At 43.6% G+C, this 23,394-nt stretch overlaps 1 protein-coding gene across 1 annotated transcript in view; it reads left to right on the top strand.

Annotated features, from left to right (window-relative positions):
* The window catches only part of LOC141085802 (ranaspumin-like), a 35,792-nt gene extending 22,619 nt beyond the window's left edge, over window positions 1-13,173 (top strand). Inside the window, exons 12-15 of the mRNA XM_073571367.1 lie at window positions 3,779-3,847; window positions 6,367-6,408; window positions 11,923-12,028; window positions 13,014-13,173. Of these exons, the coding sequence (XP_073427468.1) occupies window positions 3,779-3,847; window positions 6,367-6,408; window positions 11,923-11,994 (183 nt within the window). The 3' untranslated portion in view covers window positions 11,995-12,028; window positions 13,014-13,173. The remainder of the gene's footprint in view (window positions 1-3,778; window positions 3,848-6,366; window positions 6,409-11,922; window positions 12,029-13,013) is intronic.
* Window positions 13,174-23,394: the final 10,221 nt, after the last annotated feature.

A 23,394-nucleotide genomic window follows, 5' to 3' on the forward strand; every position in this document is an offset into this window, starting at 1 on the left:
GATCTGTGCAGTTATCATTGTGCAGAGGAGGAGGGAGGTTGTGACTATTATTAATTGTGGTGATAGTGACATGACTTCTGAGATTTTACAGTGAAGACAAGTTATCATCTATCCACAAGAAAGAGCATAACTTGTTGATCGGTGAGGTTCTGATCAATGAGACCTTCAGTGACTGGCAGATCAGGGCACATTTATCCCCGTTATATTGGGGTGGTAGAATAAATGCTCAATTACCTCTCCATTCATTCCCTCTGGGGCTTCCGAGTGTTAGGGTTCATGGACACAACAATTTAAACTGAACGATTGCTATCCGGGGATTTCATGCAGGCTCGGACTGGCCCGCCGGAAAACCGGAGGATTCTCTGGTGGGCCCAGGCACTGATACATGCTGGCATACTGGCCAGCACCTGCCTAGGGCCCTCACTGCTCCAAGGGCCCCCAGCCAGTGGCTATGGGGCCCCTGAGTCAAGGTGGCCCACCCTGTGCCAGCATAGCAGCAGCTGGAGACCTGTCCCCGCTGCTAAAGCAAAATGGATATTCACGCTTCTCCACATCCCTATGGGCGTGGAAAGGTGTGAATACCATTTTTCTTTAATAGCGAGCAGTGTTAGCCGCAGGCCGCAGATAACACTGCCCGCAAGTAAAGCCCCACTACTGCACCACACCACATACACACACAAAGCACCGCACCACATACACACACACACGCAGGCACTCAGACACACAGCGCAGGCACACAGACACACAGCGCAGCACATCCTGGCGTCCTGCTTCCTGCCCGGTGTGTCCTGTCTGAGAGAGCCCAGCTGGATAATGTCATCATCCAGCATGCTGTCTCAGGCAGAAAGCTTCCGTCAAGGAAGAGGCTGCCGGGATGTGCTGCTGCTGTGGGGAAGTGAGCTGTGCTGTGTGTCTGTGTGCCTGCGTGTGTGTATGTGGTGCATTGCTTTGTGTGTGAGTGTGTTGTGCGGTGCTTTGTGTGTGTGTGTGTGTGTGAGAGAGGGGTGGTGGGGAAGGACAATGATATTGGTTGGGGAGGCAATGATGGAGGTAGGGGAGGTAATGATGCAGGTGATGGGCAATGATGGTGGGGGAGGCAAAAATGGAGGTGATGGACAATGATCGTTGGGGAGGCAATAATGGAGGTGATGGGCAATGATGGTGGTGGGGGGAGGCAATCATGCAAGTGATGGGAAATGATGGTGGAGGGAGGCAATGATGGAGGTGATGGGCAATGATGATGGAGGTGATGGGCAATGATGGCGGTGGGGGGAGGCAATGATGGAGGTGATGGGCAATGATGGTCGTGAGGGGAGGTAATGAGGGAGGTGATGAAATGGACAATGATGGTGGTGGGGAGGAGGCAATGATTGAGGTGATGGAATGGGCAGTGATGGGGTGGTGGGGGAGAAGGCAATGATGAGGTGGTGATGAGGATAATGATGGTGTGGAGAGGGGCTGCATTATACTTTATGAGGGGGCTACATTATATTCTGTGGGGGACTGCATTATTCTCAGGGGACTACAGTATATTCTGGGGGGCTACATCATGCTATATGAGGGGGCTACAGTATGCTCTATGGGGGGCTGCATTATATTCTGTGGTGGGGTTGCATTATTCTCTCAGGGGACTACATTATATTCTGGGGGGCTACATATTACTATATGAGGGGGCTACAGCATACTCTATGGGGGGGGCTGCATTATATTCTTTGGGGCTGCATTATTCTCTCAGGAGACTACAGTATATTCTGGGGGGCTACATATTACTATATGAGGGGGCTGCAGTATACTCTATGGGGGCTGCATTATATTCTTTGGTGGGGCTGCATTATTCTCTCAGGGGACTATATTATATTCTGGGGGGGTTACATCATACTATATGAGGGGGGCAGCATTATGCCCTATGAGGGGGCTACATTATACTCTATGGGGGCTGCATTATATTCTGTGGTGTGGCTGTATTATACCCTATGAGGGTGCTACATTATATTCTATGGTGGGGACTGCGTTATACCTTATGAGGGGGTTGCATTATATTCTATGAGAGGGGGCTGCATTATATTTTATGAGGGGGGCTACATTATTTTTTCAGGGGGGCTATATTATATTCTGTGAGGGAGGCTATCTTATATTCTGTGAGGGGGCTACATTATATTCTATGAAGGGGCTAACCCTCTATGATTCTATGATTCTACCCCAACCCCTGCTACATAATAAAGACGTGAACTACCTTATATTATACCCTGATATTAGCGTGTTTTACCACACAATTGGTCGTCTTGTATTTATTTCTATGCAGCTACATAGTGGGCCCCAAGAATGATTTTCTCTGGTGGGCCCAAGTTGCTCCAGTCCGACACTGATTTCATGGATAGCACTTATACCATATTTTTCTATGGGACTGTGCATATGTCCATTTTTTTTCCTCCGACCAGTCGGTGACATGCCCGATTTCGATCTGAGTGCCAGATGTGAATGGGCCTGTGGAAAACATCGGACTACACACTGATGACGATCGAGTGCGGTCCCATTTTCAAGGACTGACTGATTTTTTTAATTTTTTTATTTCCCCCTCTAAGAAAAACAAATCCCACTCTGATCAAACTCTGATTAGCATAATCAGACTGTTTTTCTCAGATTGAGAGAAAATAGTCACATTCACCTGCCCATACACTCAGATTTTTCTGGCAGCCTCATAGAAGGTGAATGGAGCAGTGGTTGAGCATCTGACCTGTCACTCCATTTTGTAACGGGAATAAAAATTCACCATTCTGCCAATCGGTGCAGATCCCACACTAACGGTAAGTCACCATCTATCCAACGCATAGGTGAGAACTTCTTTTTCACCAGACAACCCCTTTAATCTCCATAAAACAGAAAGTGTCAGCCAGTTATGAATCTCAGTTGCTAGAGTGAAACCTCCTGTATTTCATGACTTTTTTTTTAGAGATTCTGACATGGAAAAAACGTATTAAAATTGTTGTTCAAAAGTAAGGAAATGCTGATTGTTAAGGTCCCCATCATTTTTGAGATTTGTGGGGGTTCCATTGATGAGACCACCCACAATAAGAGAGCTATCATGTGGATAGGTGTTAACTTTAAAATCTCATCATAAAACTTTATAAAGATTTATAGAATATCACATTATCTTCAAAGTCACAGAATGTATAGGAGCTGTGCTGGGACATTTTGCAAATGATTCCACCTTAAAGCTGTGATCTCTTGATCACTTACATAATGCTTTTGTACTATTAGTACTCCATAGTGTAAAGCTACGTTCCCACGATGAGCTTATGGTGAGTTTTTGAAGCTGCATATTTTCAATGCCTAAAAAATGAAGCGTCACACAAACAGACCGCATGTGAGTTTACGCAGCAGTAAAAAGAAGAACCGTGGGCATTACGTTTCTATAAATAACATCCACTTTGCTGGAACTGTAAGATGCTGTGTTCTTGATGCAGCAAAAAAAACACAGCGTCAAAAACGCACCAAAAGCTCACTGTGGGAATGTAGCCTCACTGCTTGTCAATATATTATAGGAAGACAACCTTCTAAGGCTATGCCTCTCCTAGACCACTATTTCTTCTTAGTCAGCTCCTTATGATTCCTCCTGACATATTTGTAATAGAGCAAAATGGTTAATAATCTCTTACAGTTTTGTGCCTATAGCTGATTTGCTGTTGCCACCTGCGTTTTTGCCAATCTACCAAATTTACGTTAGAAAGATGTAGACGACAGAGAGAAACTAAACATCTAACATGACAAGTTTTTACAGGAAAATTTGGTTACCAATCTTGGGAAATCCCTTGAAGATCTACTAAAACCAATTATTGGTACCTTGAAAGTAAGTATTTCTCAAATTACTGATCTATGCAAACCTTCTTATAATATATGTCTCTATATTTACTCACTTAGGTAATTAATGCATTGTCAAATAATACGTAAGATGATTTTGGCTATTTTGTGGCAAGAGATGGTATATTTATGTTCCACTGTTTCTGGTGTCACACGGAAAGATGGGAAGCAGGCTATGGAGGGACGTCATTTGGATTTCAGTGTAAAGGAAGGGGCCATTACATAATATGGGCTTGAGTGGTGTTGTGCAGTATTGCCTGTAGAATTGCTGCATATATAATTTCCCAGAGGAGCATTGCAAGGCTTAAAAGCCTCCTCACCTTAGCATGTCAGGCTAGGCATGTCACTATCCACAAGGAGAAAAGTTACCCCTTGGATCCCAGTCAGAAACCTCCCACCTAGACCAACCAGATCTCGTACTTTACACTGATGAGGGGTTACACCTTGAAACACCTTGTCTGCAAATTGAGCTTCTGGTTTGGCTTTCATCCAAAGTCATGTGGCAAGGCTCATTAAAGGGACAATATTGACTTCTAGGATTGCTACTTCAAATACGTGACACTAGAGTTTGTCTTCTTCTCTGAAGAGGCAGTTTGCTTGCAAAGTATTGCCTGTAACACAGTGGGAAGGGAGAGGCTGCTGAAATGAATTTGACTAGATCATTTCTGTAGACAGGGTAGGTAGATGAACAGTTTTCAGTAGGTAAAGTAAATGATTACTCCAGATTTGGAAAGGCTTGTTCATATACTGCATTTTTGCCGCAGAAAAACCCCCAAAGTGTTTTACAGTAAAAGCAAAGTGAATGAGGTTTGTGAAATCTCATTGCAGACGCTGTCAATTTTTTCCTTGCATATTATAACCATCAAAGCATTTTTTTCTCAAATCTGTAGCATGTCAACTCTTTCAGAAAACATTTGTAGTGTTTTTTTACTCATTCAAATAAATAAGAAAATCTCATAAAAAATGCACACAAAAAGAAGTACATTTTACACAGGATCTTTTCTGCCAACACTCTGGTTATTACTCTACAAAAATCTGCTGCAAAAGCTCAGCATGTGCACAAACCCTAATTCAGACAGGACTTTTAAACAATATACAATTTAGCAAGATCTGGTAAAATACAGCGTGAAGAGCAGAAATGGCTCCAGGAATAGGACTCTCGAACGTAAATAAGACCGCTATTCTTTAACTGACCAGTACTGGCAGTCAGATCTTAACCAATCAATTATGATCTGTCTCTTCAAGTCATTTTTACTTAACTTTTTTATCGCAAGAAGATTTTCACTTATGATCCAACATCGAGTTTTATCCTCAGCGACACACAGTATGCCTGCAGCTGATATCCTGTAATGTATTCCAGAAATACAAGAAAAAGTACGACTGTAGGGAATGCACACCACAATGCTATATAAAAAGGCAAAACTTTATTAACAAAAACAGTGTAAAACATCCTTAAAACCAAAGCAGAGCTCACCCCATGCATGATATAATAATCACAGGCAATAATGCAATGCAATAAACAGCCCCTGGACCCTGGATTGTAACATGCAAATATCAAAAAATAGAAAAATAATAAATCCTAACCATGAATAACAAGTTATGAAAATGTACAATCACAATCTAATTTAATCTGTCCCCAAAAGTGCTCTGCAACAAGAATGCCAAAATTGTAAGTTCCTCAAAATATGAGTGCCACTTAAATAGTTGTCCAGGGGCTGTTTATTGCATTGCATTATTGCCTGTGATTATTATATCACGCATGGGGGGAGCTCTGCTTTGGTTTTAAGGATGTTTTAAACTGTTTTTGTTAATAAAGTTTTGCCTTTTTATATAGCATTGTGGTGTGCATTCCCTACAGTGGTACTTTTTCTTGTATTTTCCATTTTGTCTGCCACTGGCATTGCACCCGCCTATAAATAGTCCAACCCTCATCAGTAGTGCACCTAGGCTTCACTATTGTAATGTATACCATATACACACTTTTTTCCTGCCTCGTCCCCCCGAGATCTCGGGTCCCGAGATATCAATATGTGCATGCGGCCATTTTCCCTAAGTCTGCCAAAGTGAAAAGGATGGGAAGTGCGGGGACTCCTGACATTTTGTAAAAGCCCGGCTCCCGCCGCAGTCTTGCACCTCCGAACACACTTTCCTCCCTGCTCGGGGCCCTCAGCATCATCCCACCCTGCCAGCCAGCTTCCTGCAGCAGCGACCCTGCCTCCTGGGACCCCACTCCACTGCAGCCGCCCCCGCGGTAAGCTACCGTAAAAGACACACTACCGTTTTATTGAAATTTTTTTTTCTCCTATTTTCCTCCCAAAAATTTGGGGTGCCTCTTATAGTTCGGAAAATACGCAAACTTGTTCAGAAGTAATTAGCTGAATAATTAGATTTTACATTTTCATTAATAGTGCAAATAATAAAACATAATAAAAATAATAATTTACCTGGAAATTCATAGAGTAGTAAACTATACTGAATATCATCCAATGTAACAATGTTATTTTACAGGGTCTTGACACAAATGTACCAGGCGGACTTACATGCAAAGTGGTAAGTTTTATTCTATACAGTTTGTTACCAGATCAAAGCTCATTGCTGTTATATATCTTTCCCCTCCTTTACCATCACTACAAATGATTAATTATAGAGATTACAAGAAAATGAAAACAAAGAATGTCCAATATGTACTGTGTGGCTTATAATTAAAGATGAGTGAATATGTTCGAAAAACGATCGCCAAACATAAATTCAACATGAATATGGCACATTCAGATTCGTGATCAGAACCACAAGCAAATTTTTATAAAATCGGAAAAAAAATCGATAATATTCATTAAAAAGTGTGGGAAAATATTTGCGTTGCCGCTAAAGTATTTTGATCACTTTGGCTACGATAGTGGTGGTGTATAATGAGCATGGGGAACGTGTTTGATGAGGGTAGGGGGTGGAGAGAGCTTAGAGGAGCGGCATGCTTAAGTTGTAAAAAAAAAAATTTCCCAACTTTATGTGTGCACATTGCGGCTAGCCAATCAGGGCAGAGGAAACATCCACAATTTCCTGACACAACAGCTTGTGTTATTGGCTGGACATCTTGTTTTAGTGCCATTTTGTCACTAGCACAGCACAGAAAGGCTGCTCCTGACGCTGGGACTGGGTGCTGATAGATTAAACTAAACGCGATACAGCCCTCCATATCCCACCTTGTCATTTAGTGGTGGTGAAATTCATCTTTCAGCACAGCTGCTGCACAGTAAAAAAACGCAAATGTTTTCTCTGCATCTAAACGTGATACAGTCCGCCATATCCCAACTTGTGATTTTGTGGCGGTGAAACTGTTCTGTGTGCAGAGCTATTACACAGTAAAAAAAATATATTTTTGACAGTTACTAACATGATTCAGCACGCCATATCTCACCCTCTAATTTAGTGGCAGTGAAATTCATCTTTCTGCACAGCTGTTGCACAGTAAAAAAAAATTCTGTAGCTAAACGTGATACAGCCTGCCATATCCCAAATTATCATTTTGTGGCTGTGAAATTGTTCTGTGTGCAGAGCTGTTGCACAGGAAGAAAATATATTTTTGACAGTTACTAACATGATTCAGCACGCCATATCTCATCCTGTCATTTAGTGGCGGGAAATTCATCTTTCTGTACAGCTGTTGCAAGTAAAAAAATAAACATTTTTTTCGGTTACAAGCGTGATACAGCACACCATATCCCACCTGGTCATTTAGTGGCGGTGAAATTCAGCTGTGTGCAGAGATCATGCAGAGTAAAAAAAATGTGGTTTTCTGTACCATACGTGATACAGCAGGCTAGATCTGAGTTTGAAATTTTTTTGAGCATATATATTCTATTGCATATAGGCCTCATCCACAGTAAAAAAAATACTTTCTTCTGTTAAGATAAAAGCCCTCCCTTGACCCATCCTCTGTGCCTAGCTATCGCCCCATCTCCCTTCTCCCCTATGCCTCCAAACTACTGGAACAACATCCATTTTGAACTGTCCTCCCACTTCTCGTCTTGCTACCTCTTTGACCACTTACAATATGGCTTCCGACCGCACAATTCTACTGAAACTGCCCTGACTAAAGTCACCAATGACCTACTTACTGAAAAATCCAAGAGACGCTAGTTTCTTCTTCTCCTACTCCTGGATCTGGGATCTGCCTTTGACACAGTGGACAATTTCCTCTTGCTACATACTTTCTGATGTAACAAAAAGCAAAAAACACAAATATCCTAAAATAAAAAATAATCTGCAAATAATGCATAAAGGTAATAATAAGGGTATTTAGTAAACATAATTTTGATCAAAATAATGTATTATTTCACTGTGCATTCTGTGCATATATGGGTGTGACCGCCCTCTTTCTGAGCTGGGAAAACCATCTTGTCTGGCCTAAGCTTTAACTAGTGGTTCAGTCCCTCGATCCTTGTTCACATTCACGTCACTTGGCAAGTGAAAAGGTTTTAAATACTAGAGTAGGACTGTCCCACAAGGGTTGCCGTGACGTGGCGGGATGGCTTGTACATTATTTTGATCAAAATTATGTTTACTAAATACCCTTATTATTATTACCTTTATGCATTATTTGCAGTTTATTTTTTACTTTTTTATTTTAGGATATTTGTGTTTTTTACTTTTTGTTTTCTCTGGTTAATGGTCATGTGTTAATATGCACTTACATTGTGCATACACATTAACTTACTTTCTCAGTTCAGACTCCAGTTTTTTATACTTTCTGATGTATTGCCATTCAAGACTTGGCCCTTTGTTGGCTCTCCTCGTAGCTAACAGGCAGGACATTCAGTGTCTCCCACTCACACACCAGACGTACCTGTATATGCTCTTCTGTCCATCAGCTGGTTTATCCCGCACCTGCTAGAGCCTCTCTCTCTCTAACACTTGGTCCAGCCCGCACCTGCCAGTGCCCACCTATCTAAAACCTCGTCCAGTCCACACCTGCCAGTGCTCTCCTGTTCCTCAGCTGGCCCAGTCTGCACCTGCCAGTGTTCATCTCTTTAAATGCTGATCTAGATCGCACCTGCCAGGCCCATCTGTCTAATATCAAGTCCAGCCTGCATCTTCCAGTGCCCATCTGTGTAACACCCGGTTCAACCCTCACCTGCCAGTGCACATCTGTGTAACACCCGGTCCAATCCGCACCTGCCAATGCCCATCTGTCTAACACCCAGTCCAGCATGAACCTGCTATTGGCAATCTGTGTAACACCTGTGGTTCAGTCCGCAACTCCCAGTGCCCATCTGTCTAACACCTGGTCCAGCCCGCACCCGCTAGTGCATTTCTGATCCTCAGCTGGTCCCATCTGCACCCATGGTTCCAGTGTCCCTACATTGCCTGCCTGTATTCTTCATCCCTCCTTCAGGACGTACCAGCCTACCCGCTCTAGGGAGTTAGCTGCCACTGTTCTGCCCTCTTCCACGTATGACGCTGTGTGGATTCCAGCATACGGCTTAACCTTTCATCCACTCCCAGAAACAAGACTGTATGGGTGCTTAAGTATATTATTTATTGGGATGATATGGACAATGATGGGAGATGATAACAGATGGATAATTCAGCAGATTGTTGTACAAAATGTGGATGATTCAGGTAAAAACTACAAAAGACAGATAATACAGCATATCAGTAGACAGCATACAATACACGGATACTGGCAGGTAATAGCAATGCAGGTATTATCACAGTACCGATGATACAGGAAGCTGTTATCATGCATTATATAAGAGCTGGGCAATATAACCTACACAGCAGCAAAGGAGAAAGAAATATCAAACACAACTAGTGTCTGCCAGCTTTACACTCACTAAACAGAGGATGCATAACTAGAGAATGCTTATAGCAAACATGCAGTGAAAAAACATCACAGGAGCTAAGCATGCATTGCAAACATCATGGGGGGCTGCATTATGGCTTCTAACAAAGATGCATAACTCAGAATTGCATTATCCTTACCAGAATCTGCTTATTATAGCAATGGTTTTGCAAAGAGCTGAGCTAAACACATGTGGGCTGCTCAGGAGATGCTGGAGAATGGTTACATGTTGTTGACCAAGACTAGAAGAAGGGGCGGTTCTGAACAATTAACCATTCGGGGAACAGAAAATTTGAAACACAGGAATAAAAGGAGAAGAGCAACTTATGACACCTACTGGCGATAGCTGGAACAGCACTTAAAAATATCTAGCTGCACAAAATGGGCACAACAGCCTCCCTCTGTAAGTTAGCCCTGGAGTAGCACCTGGTGCCACCTCCTTGGGTCACGGTTTTCACCTGCTGCCGTTTATCTGAGGTCGGACTTGGTAGGCCATCTATTTACACCCCTCCAGGCTTTCCGATGGCTACGGCACAGTGGTTCCACAACTTTGCCTGTTACAGTCTCCATCTGCTGGGTTGGCTGTAGTGGAAGAGGTGTCGGTCCCCATTATACTAGTTCTACTTTGGTGAAATTGATGCCACTTTGGTAATGTCTGCCACTAATTTTTAGAAATATGTTGATTTCTGTTTGGATCTCCTTCATGTGTTTTGCCTGTAGCAGTAGGCCTCCAAAACCTGCAGCCCTCACTTCCTTCAAATCAACTACCCGTGTTACTATCCGTACATTATTCTGACAATAGTAGTCTAGGAAACTGATATTTGTGCCACCTGAGTGTGGCTGAGTATAAAAGCAGGTTGAGCTGTTGCATGTGGCATCAAGGCTTCCAGGAAAGCAGGCCTTCACCGATCCCTCACCCACCTCATCTTAATTTAAAGTTCAATTGAAAGCTGTAAATGCTGGCGGACACCCTGATACCTCATGCCTGGCTGATTGGTGCCATGCCAGTCTAAAATTTGCACTGTGGGTGAATTGAGGCCACTTTCCTGGTGTCTGCGCCTAATTTGATGTGTTTTGGCAGCTTTTGGGCCCTATGAAGGTATTGTGTATGCATTTGTTTTTGCCTCCCATTGACTCCAATGGCGTTCGGCCATGTTTGGCAAATATTCGACGAATAAATCATCGAATATTGCAAAAACGGTGACAGGAATCCGAACCAAACATTGAAATATTCGCTCACCTCTACTTATAATGTCATCTCTCAGGACATGTCTGGTTTTGGTACTATATGTATTCTGCATAATATAACAATTCTGGAAAATCTCAGACCTCTGCATTGTGCCATTCTTCTATTAATGCTCCTAGAAATGTATGACTACATTTCCACTGAGCGCTATCAGTTGGGTGTCTCCATTCACTTTCTAACATAGTCCAGTGAATAACACTGGTCTTGATGACGGGTCGTGTTGCAGTCAGACAGATGCTCCTGACTCAATATAAGTCACACACCTCTTAGTCAATGGGGTGTGTGTGAAAAGTGGCGACTGCCTTGATGTATCTTGCCACAAATCTTACTTCACTTGGGGGGACTGGAATAAGATTTCTGGTGTAAGGTATGCCACAGCTCATCATGAATTTGACAAGCTGTGGTGTCGTGTCCCCATCCCACCCCATCTCTGCCCGTTTTGGTGGAACTGGGCATAACTTCTGTGAACACATTAAAAGTTACATTTTTGAATAATATCTAGTTGGGCAAATATTTTACGACTTATTAAAATGTGTCACGTCAGATTTGTGGCAGAAACACCTTATTGAATTGGGGCTCTTGTATATTATGCAGATTTCTGCGATCATAGCATTAATAGCCTATCCTCTGCATACACCTGTATGGTGGAGAAATTGATGCACTTGTTTTCCCCTTAAGACAAAAGTATCCAGATATGAAGTGATAGATATTTATTATGGAGTTGATGTAAATGCAATTCCTGGACATGTAATCAGCTCCTGAATGATTATTTATTGCTATTAATTAGAAGTAATGTAGAAAGTGAAATAACTTTGATTCTGTCACATGAAAATCTTCTGCAGAAAATGTAATTGTTAGAAATTCATGTAAAAGTTGGTATTTGTGACAAATTACTAGTATTTATCTTATAATTATCTTTGCATTGTTTTAGTTAAATATTTAGTCCTTGTTTCCAATGTGTCTTATTTTTATTTAGGTCGATATTCTCAGTGGACAAAGTGGCGCAGGAGGCGTTCTCGCTGGAGGCCTTCCCAGTTCCTTAGGCTAAGTTAAGATTTAATCCTACCTAACAAAGAAATCTGGTAAGTTGTGATAAAATGCAAATAATCCTCATTATGAACATTTAACACATCATTCTATTAGGAAATTAAACATTCCCCATCATTTAAGTGGTAATGCCAAGAAAGAAAAGTCATGGAATTACGAAGATCACAGAATGGATAGACATGTTCATTATATGCAAAAATTATGAATAAATGGAGGCAACTTTTTCAGAGCATCTCAATTTATTCCGTATTACATACGAGCGCTGCACATAGAAATCCTCGATGTGATCACATGCCGTAAATTTACAATATGCGGTCAACATAGAATTTAAAGGAATTCATGTTTTATTTCTTTTTCTAACCATTCCTGACAAATTCTCTGTATTTCATGTTTGCAATGCAGATCTGTGACAAAATCCATACCATTTCCCTACCTCTGGTAGCTACACATCACCCCATTACTCTACTTTAAATTTGGCGGTAGATCATTTGTTGTACGTCCGAAATGTGACATACCCTTTGCCAATTTCTCCCAACGATGTAGGTGTTGTCACCAGTTCTATTAATTTTCAGCACTTGCTATGGGTTCTGCAACTTCTTGAAAAGTTCATTTAAGGTGTGTCTACACGGGTCAGATACACAATGGATATTCTAGACAAGATTTTCCAGAAGGAAACTATGTTGCAGATCACAGGATTTTATCAAATCTCATCTACAGGTTGTGGAGAAAATCTGCAGGGTAAATTGACCGACAGTGTGGAATAGAAATCCGCAGTCTGTGACCTTAAGCTGCAGAAATCCAAAACAGATTTCACAATTTGAGCTCCTACTTCATTATACAATAAAGGCCAGTCATAGGCATATAACACAATAATAGTGCAAAAAGTATGAGCCTACATGAGTGTACTTTATAAGATACATAATATTTGAACTTGCTTTTCTGAATAATTTGTACTAGAAAGCTGTAGGCATTTCTTAAATATATGAAGGCAATTCAATTTCTAATTATCTTTTTTTCTAGGGTCATTGGACTCAATCAGTAGAATAGAAGACAGCATGCAATAAAAAAGAAAAAAAAAGCATAAAATCATTTGATTTATTTTTTTGATTTTCATGATGATTCATAAAACTTTCTATAAATCTTATGTTCCATTCAATCAATAAATAATCTAGAAATCTAAGTATCCGTGTGTTGTTTTAACAAGCTGTACTTATTGTCAGGCTGAGGTCTTAATGGACCAGAGAGATTTCCCCATCTATAATAAATGTAATAAGTAGATTTTCAAGGCCTCATTTAATATCAGGAGTAAGCAACCTGGGACTAGATTCATATTCTGCAGAAGATGTGCACCGTCAGGATGAATGCCATGACATCCGTCCACCATAGGGACCCACTGTTAAAGGAAATCTATCACCAGGTTTTGCTCCTCTATCTGAGAGCAGCATTATGCAGGGGCAGAGACCCTGATTCCGGCAATTTGTCACTTAGTGGACGGCATTCTATCATTGTGACAAAATCAATGTCTTATCTTCTGCAGATCTATCAGAGCACTTTATAGCCCAAAAAACACTACTTCACTGCAGAGCTTTCCTATACAGTAAAAGAACGGCATGCAGGTGAACCCCAGCCACACTTTCAGCTTTCATCTGATGAATGGTCATCTATGGCATATGGAAAAGCTTCTAGACATACACCGTAGGCTAGGTGCACAAACCTTAGATCTTGCGTTGTAGCTTTAGAGAGTCTTAAGATCTACTTGGTAATAGGTTGTGATTGAACCTTGGGGTTAGTGTGAAAGTTATCATCGGTGGTGCTAGGATTGAAAGAATGGTGGCCTTGTGTGGATTGTACTTTTTAAATTCAGTTTAATGCAATAGAACAGACAGGAGAAAATTTTACTGATAAGATGCAGTCCTAGGCAAAATACCATGATTACCAACATTGTTGTTGCCAAAATAGTCCATCATTGCCAATATTTAAATCCAGCCCCAAGTCCTGCCAAGGAACGCCCCAAGCAGAGGAGAACCACCCACTTGTAGAAAGTATTTTTTAGAAAAAAAATCATGTATCGTAATTAAAAATGGTAATTATCTTTGTCATCAGTAGGTTGTGTATGAATTTATTATTATCTTTAAGAAAACTTGGAGGAAAATCTCTACCCAGTGAGCTGCTGCTTACAGTGACAGAAGGCTGTGATATGACTTGTATCTCTTTAAGAGTTGAGCCGATCAATCCAATGCAAATCGACCGAGTTGAATGTTCAGACATTTGCAGATGTCGGCAAAATCAAACTATTTGCAATTTGATTTTCCCGGCGCCATTCCACACATTGCCGAAGAGTGAATCGGCCAGAAAACGGGCTCAAGACATCGCCAAAATTCTTTGCAACTATAATATTACATGGATTACTTTTTTTATGGATCCGCCCAAATTTTTGCGTCCGCTGACATGACAGGACGGACAATGAAACGTTTTTTAGGCTGGCCGGATCTGCATTTGTCACTGCGCATGCCCGGAAGAATTGCCTTTGCTGGAAATTTAATATCTCTCTCTCCATGGTTCCTTTAAATTTCTGCCTTCCCCGGATCCGTCGCAACAATGGTCCGGTAGCACACGTTGCTTTGAAAACGATTGCGGATCCGTGTCCCGCCATTTTCACGGATTGCAGCTGATGTAAAAAACGTATGTGTGAAACAGGCCTAAGGTGTATACAGAGCGGCTGTATGGTTAACATTAACTGCAAAGGGCAAGAGAAACTCTTTGTAAATATTGCCATAACAAAACCTCATAAACATAGACTATGCCACTGTAAGAAGCATATATCCTTATACACAAAAGTATAGTCCACACAAAGAAATATAAAGTAAATAATAGAGTTATACCTGTAAGAAGATGAAACCAGAAAGGCAGGAGAGGTAAGGAAGAATAGATGTGGTGTCCCCCCACCCCAACGCGGGTTTCGTCTCTAGCTTCTACCAGGAGACGACGCATCTGAGATGTCAATTAGACACCCAAATTACTAACCCAGTAATAATAAAACACACAGACACAAAAATACTTTTTTAAATACTGTTTTAATCAGCCATCAAGTGCCTCTAACAGTCGCGGTTGGATCTTTGATCCACCTGTGACTGTAAAGAAGTTACATGGTGAATAATAAGCTTAAAGGAGGACGTCAGCCTTTTTTTTAGTGCTCATTCAATGTTTTTCTGCCATCAGTATTGTCACTGCTTGATTTTGTTTTTAGCCCATCTTAGTTACCCCTAGAGATGAGCGACTTTGCCTTTTTTAGGGTTGAGTCAGGTTTCATGAAACCCGACTTTCTCAAAAGTCGGGTCGAACGAAATTGGCCGATTATCGTGAAAAGTCGAAGGCCGACTGAAACACGAAACCCAATGCAAGTCAATGGGGAAGCAAAGTCGGCAGGGAGTGGAGGACATTAAACACACCTACAGTGCCCATTTGAATGGCAAAAACATCAATTTTTTTTACTGAAGCTTGTCAACCTTAATTTACTTCATAATAATAATTACTCACTGAAAACTGTGGGTTATTTGGCTAAAGTTGTGGGGGGGGAGGGCTGGCTCCAGGTTTTCATGTGCCCTGGGCCAAAGAGCGCTCCTTTAACACATACCACAACTCATGATGCTCCGATACGGCAGAGAAATAGCGGTATAGTACAATGAAAAATACTTCACTTTTTATATCTCATGACTGATATCGATTTTAAATTCTCCAATAGCTCTAAAAACGGACAATATATTACTCCATACAGTATTATGGGCACCGCATAGTGCGCTATACAGAGTAATGAGGCCCATATATTTCTCCATACAGAATCATTGGTCCCATATAATGTTTGAAACAGTATATAATGAGCTCCACATAATGCTACAGTATATGTTGGTCCCCATGGATGAAGCTCCACTGTCTTATGGGCCAAATAATGCTCCATATATAATGGGCCCCATTTCTAATGCTCTAGTGTATAATGGGCCCTGTAAATGCTGCTTCAGTGTCTGATGTCCACCTTTGGAATGCTCCAGTGTATGGTGGGCCCCATCTATCATTCTCCAGAGTATAGTGCTCCCCAAAAATTGCTGTCCCAACATTGAAAACAATTAAATAAGTCTCCTCGCTAGGGAATCCCTGTACTAGTCTGGACTCCTCGTTGTCCCCATCTTCCATCTCACTGCACTTGGCTGTTTAGGCAGAGGGTGTGCAGACATGATGTCATTGCGCTCTCTGATCAGAATATCACTGTCAGGATACGCGGAAGAAGTCATGGGGGTGGAGCAGGGAGAGGTAAGTATTTCAACTTTGCAAGTGCTGTGATCCGGAGCAAGCATGGGGGGCCCACTCGTTGGCGATGGCACTGGCACAGGGCCCCTCATAGTACGGCGGTGTGTCTGACGGCGGGCAGAGACACTTTTGCGTACTATTAGGGGCCCTGTGCCAGTGCCGTCACCCATGACTATGCCTCCCCACCTGCTCAAGGAACCTGCACCTTCCTCTTTTTTACCGTGTAAGGTGGTATAGTATGCGGGAAGGGGAACCTGAGTTTCCTCAGGGACAGATTCTGGCTGTGTAGAGTGTGAGGGGAATGTAGTGGTCTTGGTCAATGTACCAGCAGAATCATCTAGCAGTGGCTGGGCATCAGTGCACTTGTGGCGTCCCCAGGAGTACGGTCGCCACAGTGGCATTACCTTCCTCCTAGGGAGTGTGATGTCATGCTTGGGAGCAACGAAGGATCTCTCTAGCAGTTCAACCAACACACAACACATTTCCCACTCCAGGCCAGCAGGGAGACCTCTGAACCTGACTGCTGAGGAGCTGCTCTCTGTGGTCGGGAGGAGGTAAGTTAGGGCACTCTGTGTAGGGAAGGGGAAGTGTGTGGATGTGAGAAGGGGAGCTGGAGGATGAGCAGAGTTAACGCTCACTCCTAGCTGGAGCGCATGGTCCGGATTCCGGTCTCCGAATTTGTAGAGACACTGATGTTCCTGCAGCAGAAACCGGAGGAAGTAGCAGCTGTAAATGCTCTGTACCCAACTAAGGCTCTGAGGCCCCAGCATGGGAGCCAGAAGGAAAAGGCTACGGCTGCCTGCCATACGAGAAAGTTCCAAAAGAGAGTCAACAGGGGGAACTTCATTGAACTCAGCACTGCGAGTACCTCAGATAAGCGCTAGAACGGAGGCCACACTACCTATCTGCAGAGAGAGAATTCCAAATTGGCTTCCAGGCTGACCAACTCCTTTTCCATCTGTACTCTGGGTCCTGGACGACACTTACCAAGTACAGGTAAAGGAACTGCACAACTGTGTCTGTCATCTTTGTCCTGCGCCTGGCGCACTGCTCTGCTACATCCTGCACTGCACACCATCTACCAACTCTTTCATCTGCCCTGCGACTACGGCCCTACCTGTGCAGGGCTTCTACATCTTAGCTGCACCACAATATCTGTCCCAAGGAAGCGACACTGCAGCGCTGGTCAATCTAATCAGAAACCACAGGTGGCGTCACGTATCATTCAGCTATAAACGTAATTCACCCCTTTGCATGGATGCCCAGGGCCATGGAACGGGTCACCACCACCGTGACACATCCCTGTGAGACACTGGCCCAGTACCGATTAACCCCACTGCCCTGGCTGGCCACCCACACTCCATGTCAGATTCATCTTGGACTTGGGAATTCACGATTTGACTTGATAACTGAGGCATGGTATGATAGAAAGAGCTACATGGACTAATGTGAAGTGTGGTCTGTTGCATCATTCACTTTTGGTGGGGGTGAAGGACACAAGGAAAGTGGTTCTTCCTGACCAGGAGCCAGTACTTGACGACTCAGTACTTGCATTTTTTTAAACTTCAGAAGAGGAGGGCATATTTGCTGGAGTCTGTTTCAGCAATGTAAGCCAAAACCAGTTCCTCATGCTCCGCCTTTAAAAGTGGTTAACCTACTCCCAGAAAAGGTAGCCTTCCAGGCGTTCCGGAGCCAGACCATGACGCAGGCTCAGCACCTCCTGCCTTAGCTGCTATTGTGCTTTTGCCACTACCAGCAGATGCACCACCACCATCAGCACCAGCTGGCCCCCCCACGCCCACGTCCGCGGCCTCTTCCACCAAACTTCAAAATTTTGCAGAAAATAGACCCAAAATAACATCAGATACATGGCACTGTATCAGAAGCGTACAGCTCTATTCAGTCAAAGGATAGTTGTCAATCTCCCTATATATTCCATCAGTCACACAGAGATGCTCACAGGCTCAGTATGGATTAGACAAGAATATAAAAATTTGACAAAGTGTACAATATCATCAGATAGTAGGTATATATAATAGAGTTTAAACATTCTAAATCTCCGTAGATATTTGAGGAGGCACACACAGACACTCTCAGGCTCAGTATTGGATTACAACACAATCTAAAAAGCCGTAAAACGGTAATGGACCTCAAGAGTACAGCTGTACACAGTGTAGGTGTCATTGTTGTCAATCTCAGTATTTATTTCCACAGTCAGAAAATAACTCTCACTTGGTCAGTTCGGATTAGACCAGAATATAACAAGCAGTAAATGGGTAATGTATCACAAGCGTAGAGCTGTATACAGTGTTGGGGAAATTTTTAAATGTACATCTAAATTGCTGGAGTAACCCATAGACACTCACACACTCAGGATGGATCACACCACAATATAACAAGAAGATCTGCAAGAAATAATCACACCTGTGGGACAATGTTACAGGTGTCAATGATACACTTAGAGTGTTGGTTGGAGGAGGACTTCCTGGCAGAAAGGGTACAGTATCACCAGATACCAGGTATATATGGGTCGCCCTCCAAGGGCTAGCGGAGGTACTCAGTATCGGGCCAGAGTCAGGGGAGATGTGTCACAGCAGAGGTGACCCGGTCCGTGGCCCTGGGCGCCCAATAAAATGGTGGTTTGCAATGTAGTTTAAGTGGAATAGTTTGTGACGCCACCTGTGGTGTTTGGCAAGTGTGATGTTAAGCTAACACTGTGTGCAGATCCGCTGGGACTGATGGTGTGGTGCAGCAAAGATGGTGTAGCTCCCCACAGGTGAAGCTGTAGTCCCAGGGCAGTGTAGAAGCGCTGTTGGAGGAGAGGCGCAGGCAGTGTACATGTTGTTACTCATATGTAGCGGTGCTGATGGGAGAATGAATGGAGGACACCAGGGCCTGCAGTTTCAAAGCTTTACTCACAGTTCGTAGTGTACACAGGTGCCCGCCTCGGTACTGTGTCCTCCGGGGTAGAGACCCAGCCAACCTCCAGGCGAGATATGACTCCCCCTGCCAACACTCCGCCAACGTGTGCCTTTCTGAACGACTCCTCCAATGCGCCTTAAGGGTGAAGCACTCCAGTACTTAGTTACCCTGGAATGCCTCCTTCTAGATGTTCCTAGAACTCTCACTTGTATGACAGACAGCTGTAGCCTGCTCGGGGATGCACCTGGATCCCGGCTCTCTATCAGTTTGCTGTTGTGTACCAAGTCTTGGATGGGAGTAGTGCATTTACAACCAACCACCCCACCTCCCAGCACATCTCGTGTTACGAAGCAAGGATCCACGAAAGGTGCTCTGCTACCCACTAGCACTGAGCTGCAATCTGGTCCTGTGCTGAACTATCCTGTGTGTAGGATGCAGGTGTTGGAGTGTGGCAAGGAGCTCCCACCTTACCTGGATGGTGGGGCACTACACCTTAGAAGGTGCAGTACCTCTGTGGCGACTGAGCCTCAGGGGCGCCACATATATAGCATACTTTAAGCATTAACAATGTACGTTTATATATCAGGAGTAGTGTTGAGCCACCCCGCTAGTGTTTTGGTTCGTCGCATAGGAGGCAAGTTCGTCGAATGTTCGTCGAACGTTCGAAGAACACCGTCAAACCCCATTGAAAACAATGGCAGGCAAACACAAACACATACAAACACATAGAAAACAATTACAAAACACCTTTAAAGGTGTCCCAAAGCAGACAAAATGCTCAGAAGACAAAAATAACATATGGAAAAGGGCAACTGCATTTAGAAAAGAGGTGGAGGAGTAAAAGGAGGAGGTGGAGGAGGCACAGATATAGGCTTATGAAGTCAAGAAAGGCTGGAATAAAAATGTAAAATACAAATACCAAAAAAAAAAAAAAAATCTGAAATCGAACACGATCATGTACCGTCAGACTTCCCACCAATAAATTATGCCAACTGCCGATGGGGCGGCGTTATTCCCACGAACCTCCAAACTGCGTCCATGAAGGCAAAGTGTTTGGTTTCCGGGGGCTGTATGATTGCAAAGCTGAACCTTAAAGGAATGTCCAAAAGGGCACCACCAGGAGTGGAGCCTATGGCTTAATTGGACTTCACCCGGGAAACCACAACCATACAAGCTACAGAAAAGATGGACAGATTGCAAGCTTTGTTGATTCTGTGTGTGGTGTGGTATGTCCGTTTGTAGTTGTGCTAGCGATTTCTCAGCTTTATTCCGTTAACGACCGAGACTCCGGCATGCCCCCGCGGTACGCCTCAAGCTTACTAGAGGGATACGCGAGGCTCTGGTACGCGAGATCGAGCAATAACAGGTCTATCATGCCCTTACATGTCCAGGGCTGCATGCGCGCTACACTGAAAGGACCAGTTTTTGTCGCTTACAGTTGCTGATAACCCGCTGAACACCGTTAGTGATGGGAATCTGGGATTCCAATTATTCCCCGCGAACGATGATTTCCCACTAAGTGCAGGTCAACCGCAATTACGGAATTAGGCCTAACCGGCATTCCTGACAAAATGAAAAAATTACGTGTCCAAACCACACGTGCTGTAGCTTGCTTAACAGCTCAGCAGCCATTCTCAGGCCCAGTATGGATTCGACAACATTGTAGAAAGTTGATAAAGGGTACAGTTTCACCGGATAACACGTATATATGTAGCATAGTTTACACATTAAAAACCTATGTCTATAGATCAGGAGGCCGGCTCAGACGGTCTCAGGCCCAGTATGGATTAGACGTGATTGGACAAAGGTGAGAAAGGGTAATGTATCACCGGATTACAGGTATGTATAGCATAGCTTACACATTAAAAACCTATGTCTATAGATCAGGAGGCAGGCTCAGACGGTCTCAGGCCCAGTATGGATTAGACGTGATTGGACAAAGGTGAGAAAGGGTAACGTATCACTGGATTACAAGTATGTATAGCATAGTTTACATATTAAAACCTATGTCTATAGATCAGGAGGCAGGCTCAGACGGTCTCAGGCCCAGTATGGATTTGACCAGATTGTACAAAGTTGAGAAAGGGTACATTATCACTGGATAGCAGGTATATATAGCATAGTTTAAACATTTAAAATCTCCGTGTTCTCAGTAAGAATTAGACAAAAATCTAAAAAGAATAAAAAAGGAAATGTATTTGAAGCGTACACCAGTATACACTTTTGGTGGTATTTTTAAATCTTCATATATATTTCTGTCTCAGTAAGACAGTCCAGCCTCTCCACAATAGGAAATGAGATGCATACAATTACTGACATAAAGTCTAGTGATTGCAGAAATCTAGGAATTAATAATCGCGGGAATAACTTCCGTCACAATTCTCAGAGGCGATGCTGACCCTCAATTAATTTGTGTGTGGAGACAGCAAAAACATTTCTTTGTGAAGAAAGTGTTGCTGTATCGCAGTACCGTTGATCCCATCAGCGTTACTCATCTCCATCAAATTTTTATCACAGGGAGAGATGTAAACATGTTGCTCACTGCGTATCATGATCTGTCACGTAACTTTGGAGTGCAAAAGACAGAAGCCACAGGCCGTAGGCGATTCAATGGGATTGGCATGAGAAGACACATTTAAAAATGGGCGCCGGAATGTCACACGTCTGTGAGTAGGAAAACTGTGAAAGCTGATGATAGACCACCACTGCATGTCACTGTGAGTCGACGTCCATAAGAAATGGAAGCCATTGATCATCTGAAGCATTTTGATCTGTCCATTTTGGGTGGACAGACGGGTCCTTTTTTCTGTCAGGATTGATCCAGCTGCACTGAAGACTCTTTCCGATAGCACACTTGCAGATGGGCAAGCGAGCTCCTGTAAGGCATATTGTGCCAATTCAGGCCAGGTGTCCAGTTTAGCGGCCCAATAGTCAAATCGGAATGACCTGTGAGGGAGAACATCGATATGGGACGAGAAGTAGTTTGTAACCATAGTTGACAACTGCTGTCTCCTGTCACTTTCAATCGATGCAGTATTACCAGTCGTGTGGGCGGGACTTGAAAAATCAGTCCACAACATGGTCATGAAACCCCTGTCTCCAACGCCACTTCTGATGTGTGCACCACGAACACCTCTTCCAAGCTGCCCCCGGCCCCTACGGCTCGTGTGAGAACCATCACCGCTGCTGTGTGCTAGGAATGCCTCAACCAACCGGTTTACCAGAGTTGCTTGTTAGCCAATATTAGGTCAAGGTTCTCCTGTGGCATGATGTTTTGTAATTTGTCTTTATAGCGTGGATCCAGGATGCTGGCCAACCAGTAGTCGTCATCGTTCATCATTTTGGCAATGCGGGGGTCCCTTTTTAGGATCTGCAAGGCATAATCTGACATGTGGGCCAATGTTCCCGTTGTCAATGATGCACTGCGAGTGCTGGGTGGAGGAGCACTTTCTGGCAAATCCACATTCCTCCAGTCACGCACAAACCCTGTACCAGACCTTGCCATGCCAACATTTTCTTTTGCCCCACGAGAAGCATTCTCCTCCCCTAAATAATCATCCCCATCATCATCCTCCTCTTCCTCTTCTTCCTCCAACTCGTCCAGGAGAGGTCCCGGAGCAGACAATGGCTGACTGTCATCATGCTTCCCTCCTCCTCTTCCTCCTCATTAACCTCGGCTGCAGACGCCTGCTCCTTAATGTGCGTCAAAGTTTGCATGAGCAGACACATAAGTGGGATGCTCATGCTTATGATGGCGTCGTCTGCGCTTACCAGCCGTGTGCATTCCTCAAAACACTGAAGGACTTTACAGGGGTCTTTCAGCTTCGACCACTGCACACCTGTCAACTCCATGTCTGCCCTCAAAGTGCCTGCCCGTGTATCTTCCCACAAATGCATTACGGCCTGCCTCTGTTCGCACAGCCGTTCATCCATGTGCAGGGTGGAGTTCCACCTTGTTGCAACGTCGATAATTAGGCGGTGCTTGGGAAGGTGGATCAATCGCTGTAGCCTCTGCATGCGAATGGAGTGTACCGGCGACCGGTGGATGTGCGAGCACAGTCTTCAAACTTTATGGAGCAGGCCTGTTAACTCCGGATAATTATTGAGGAAGCACTGCACCACCAGGTTCAAGGTGTGAGCCAAGCAAGTTATGTGTCTGTGTTTTGAAAGGGCTATG

This window comes from Dendrobates tinctorius, unplaced genomic scaffold (genome assembly GCF_039654945.1).
Source record: "Dendrobates tinctorius isolate UK_male_01 unplaced genomic scaffold, ASM3965494v1 ptg000029l, whole genome shotgun sequence".
Classification (NCBI taxonomy): domain Eukaryota; kingdom Metazoa; phylum Chordata; class Amphibia; order Anura; family Dendrobatidae; genus Dendrobates; species Dendrobates tinctorius.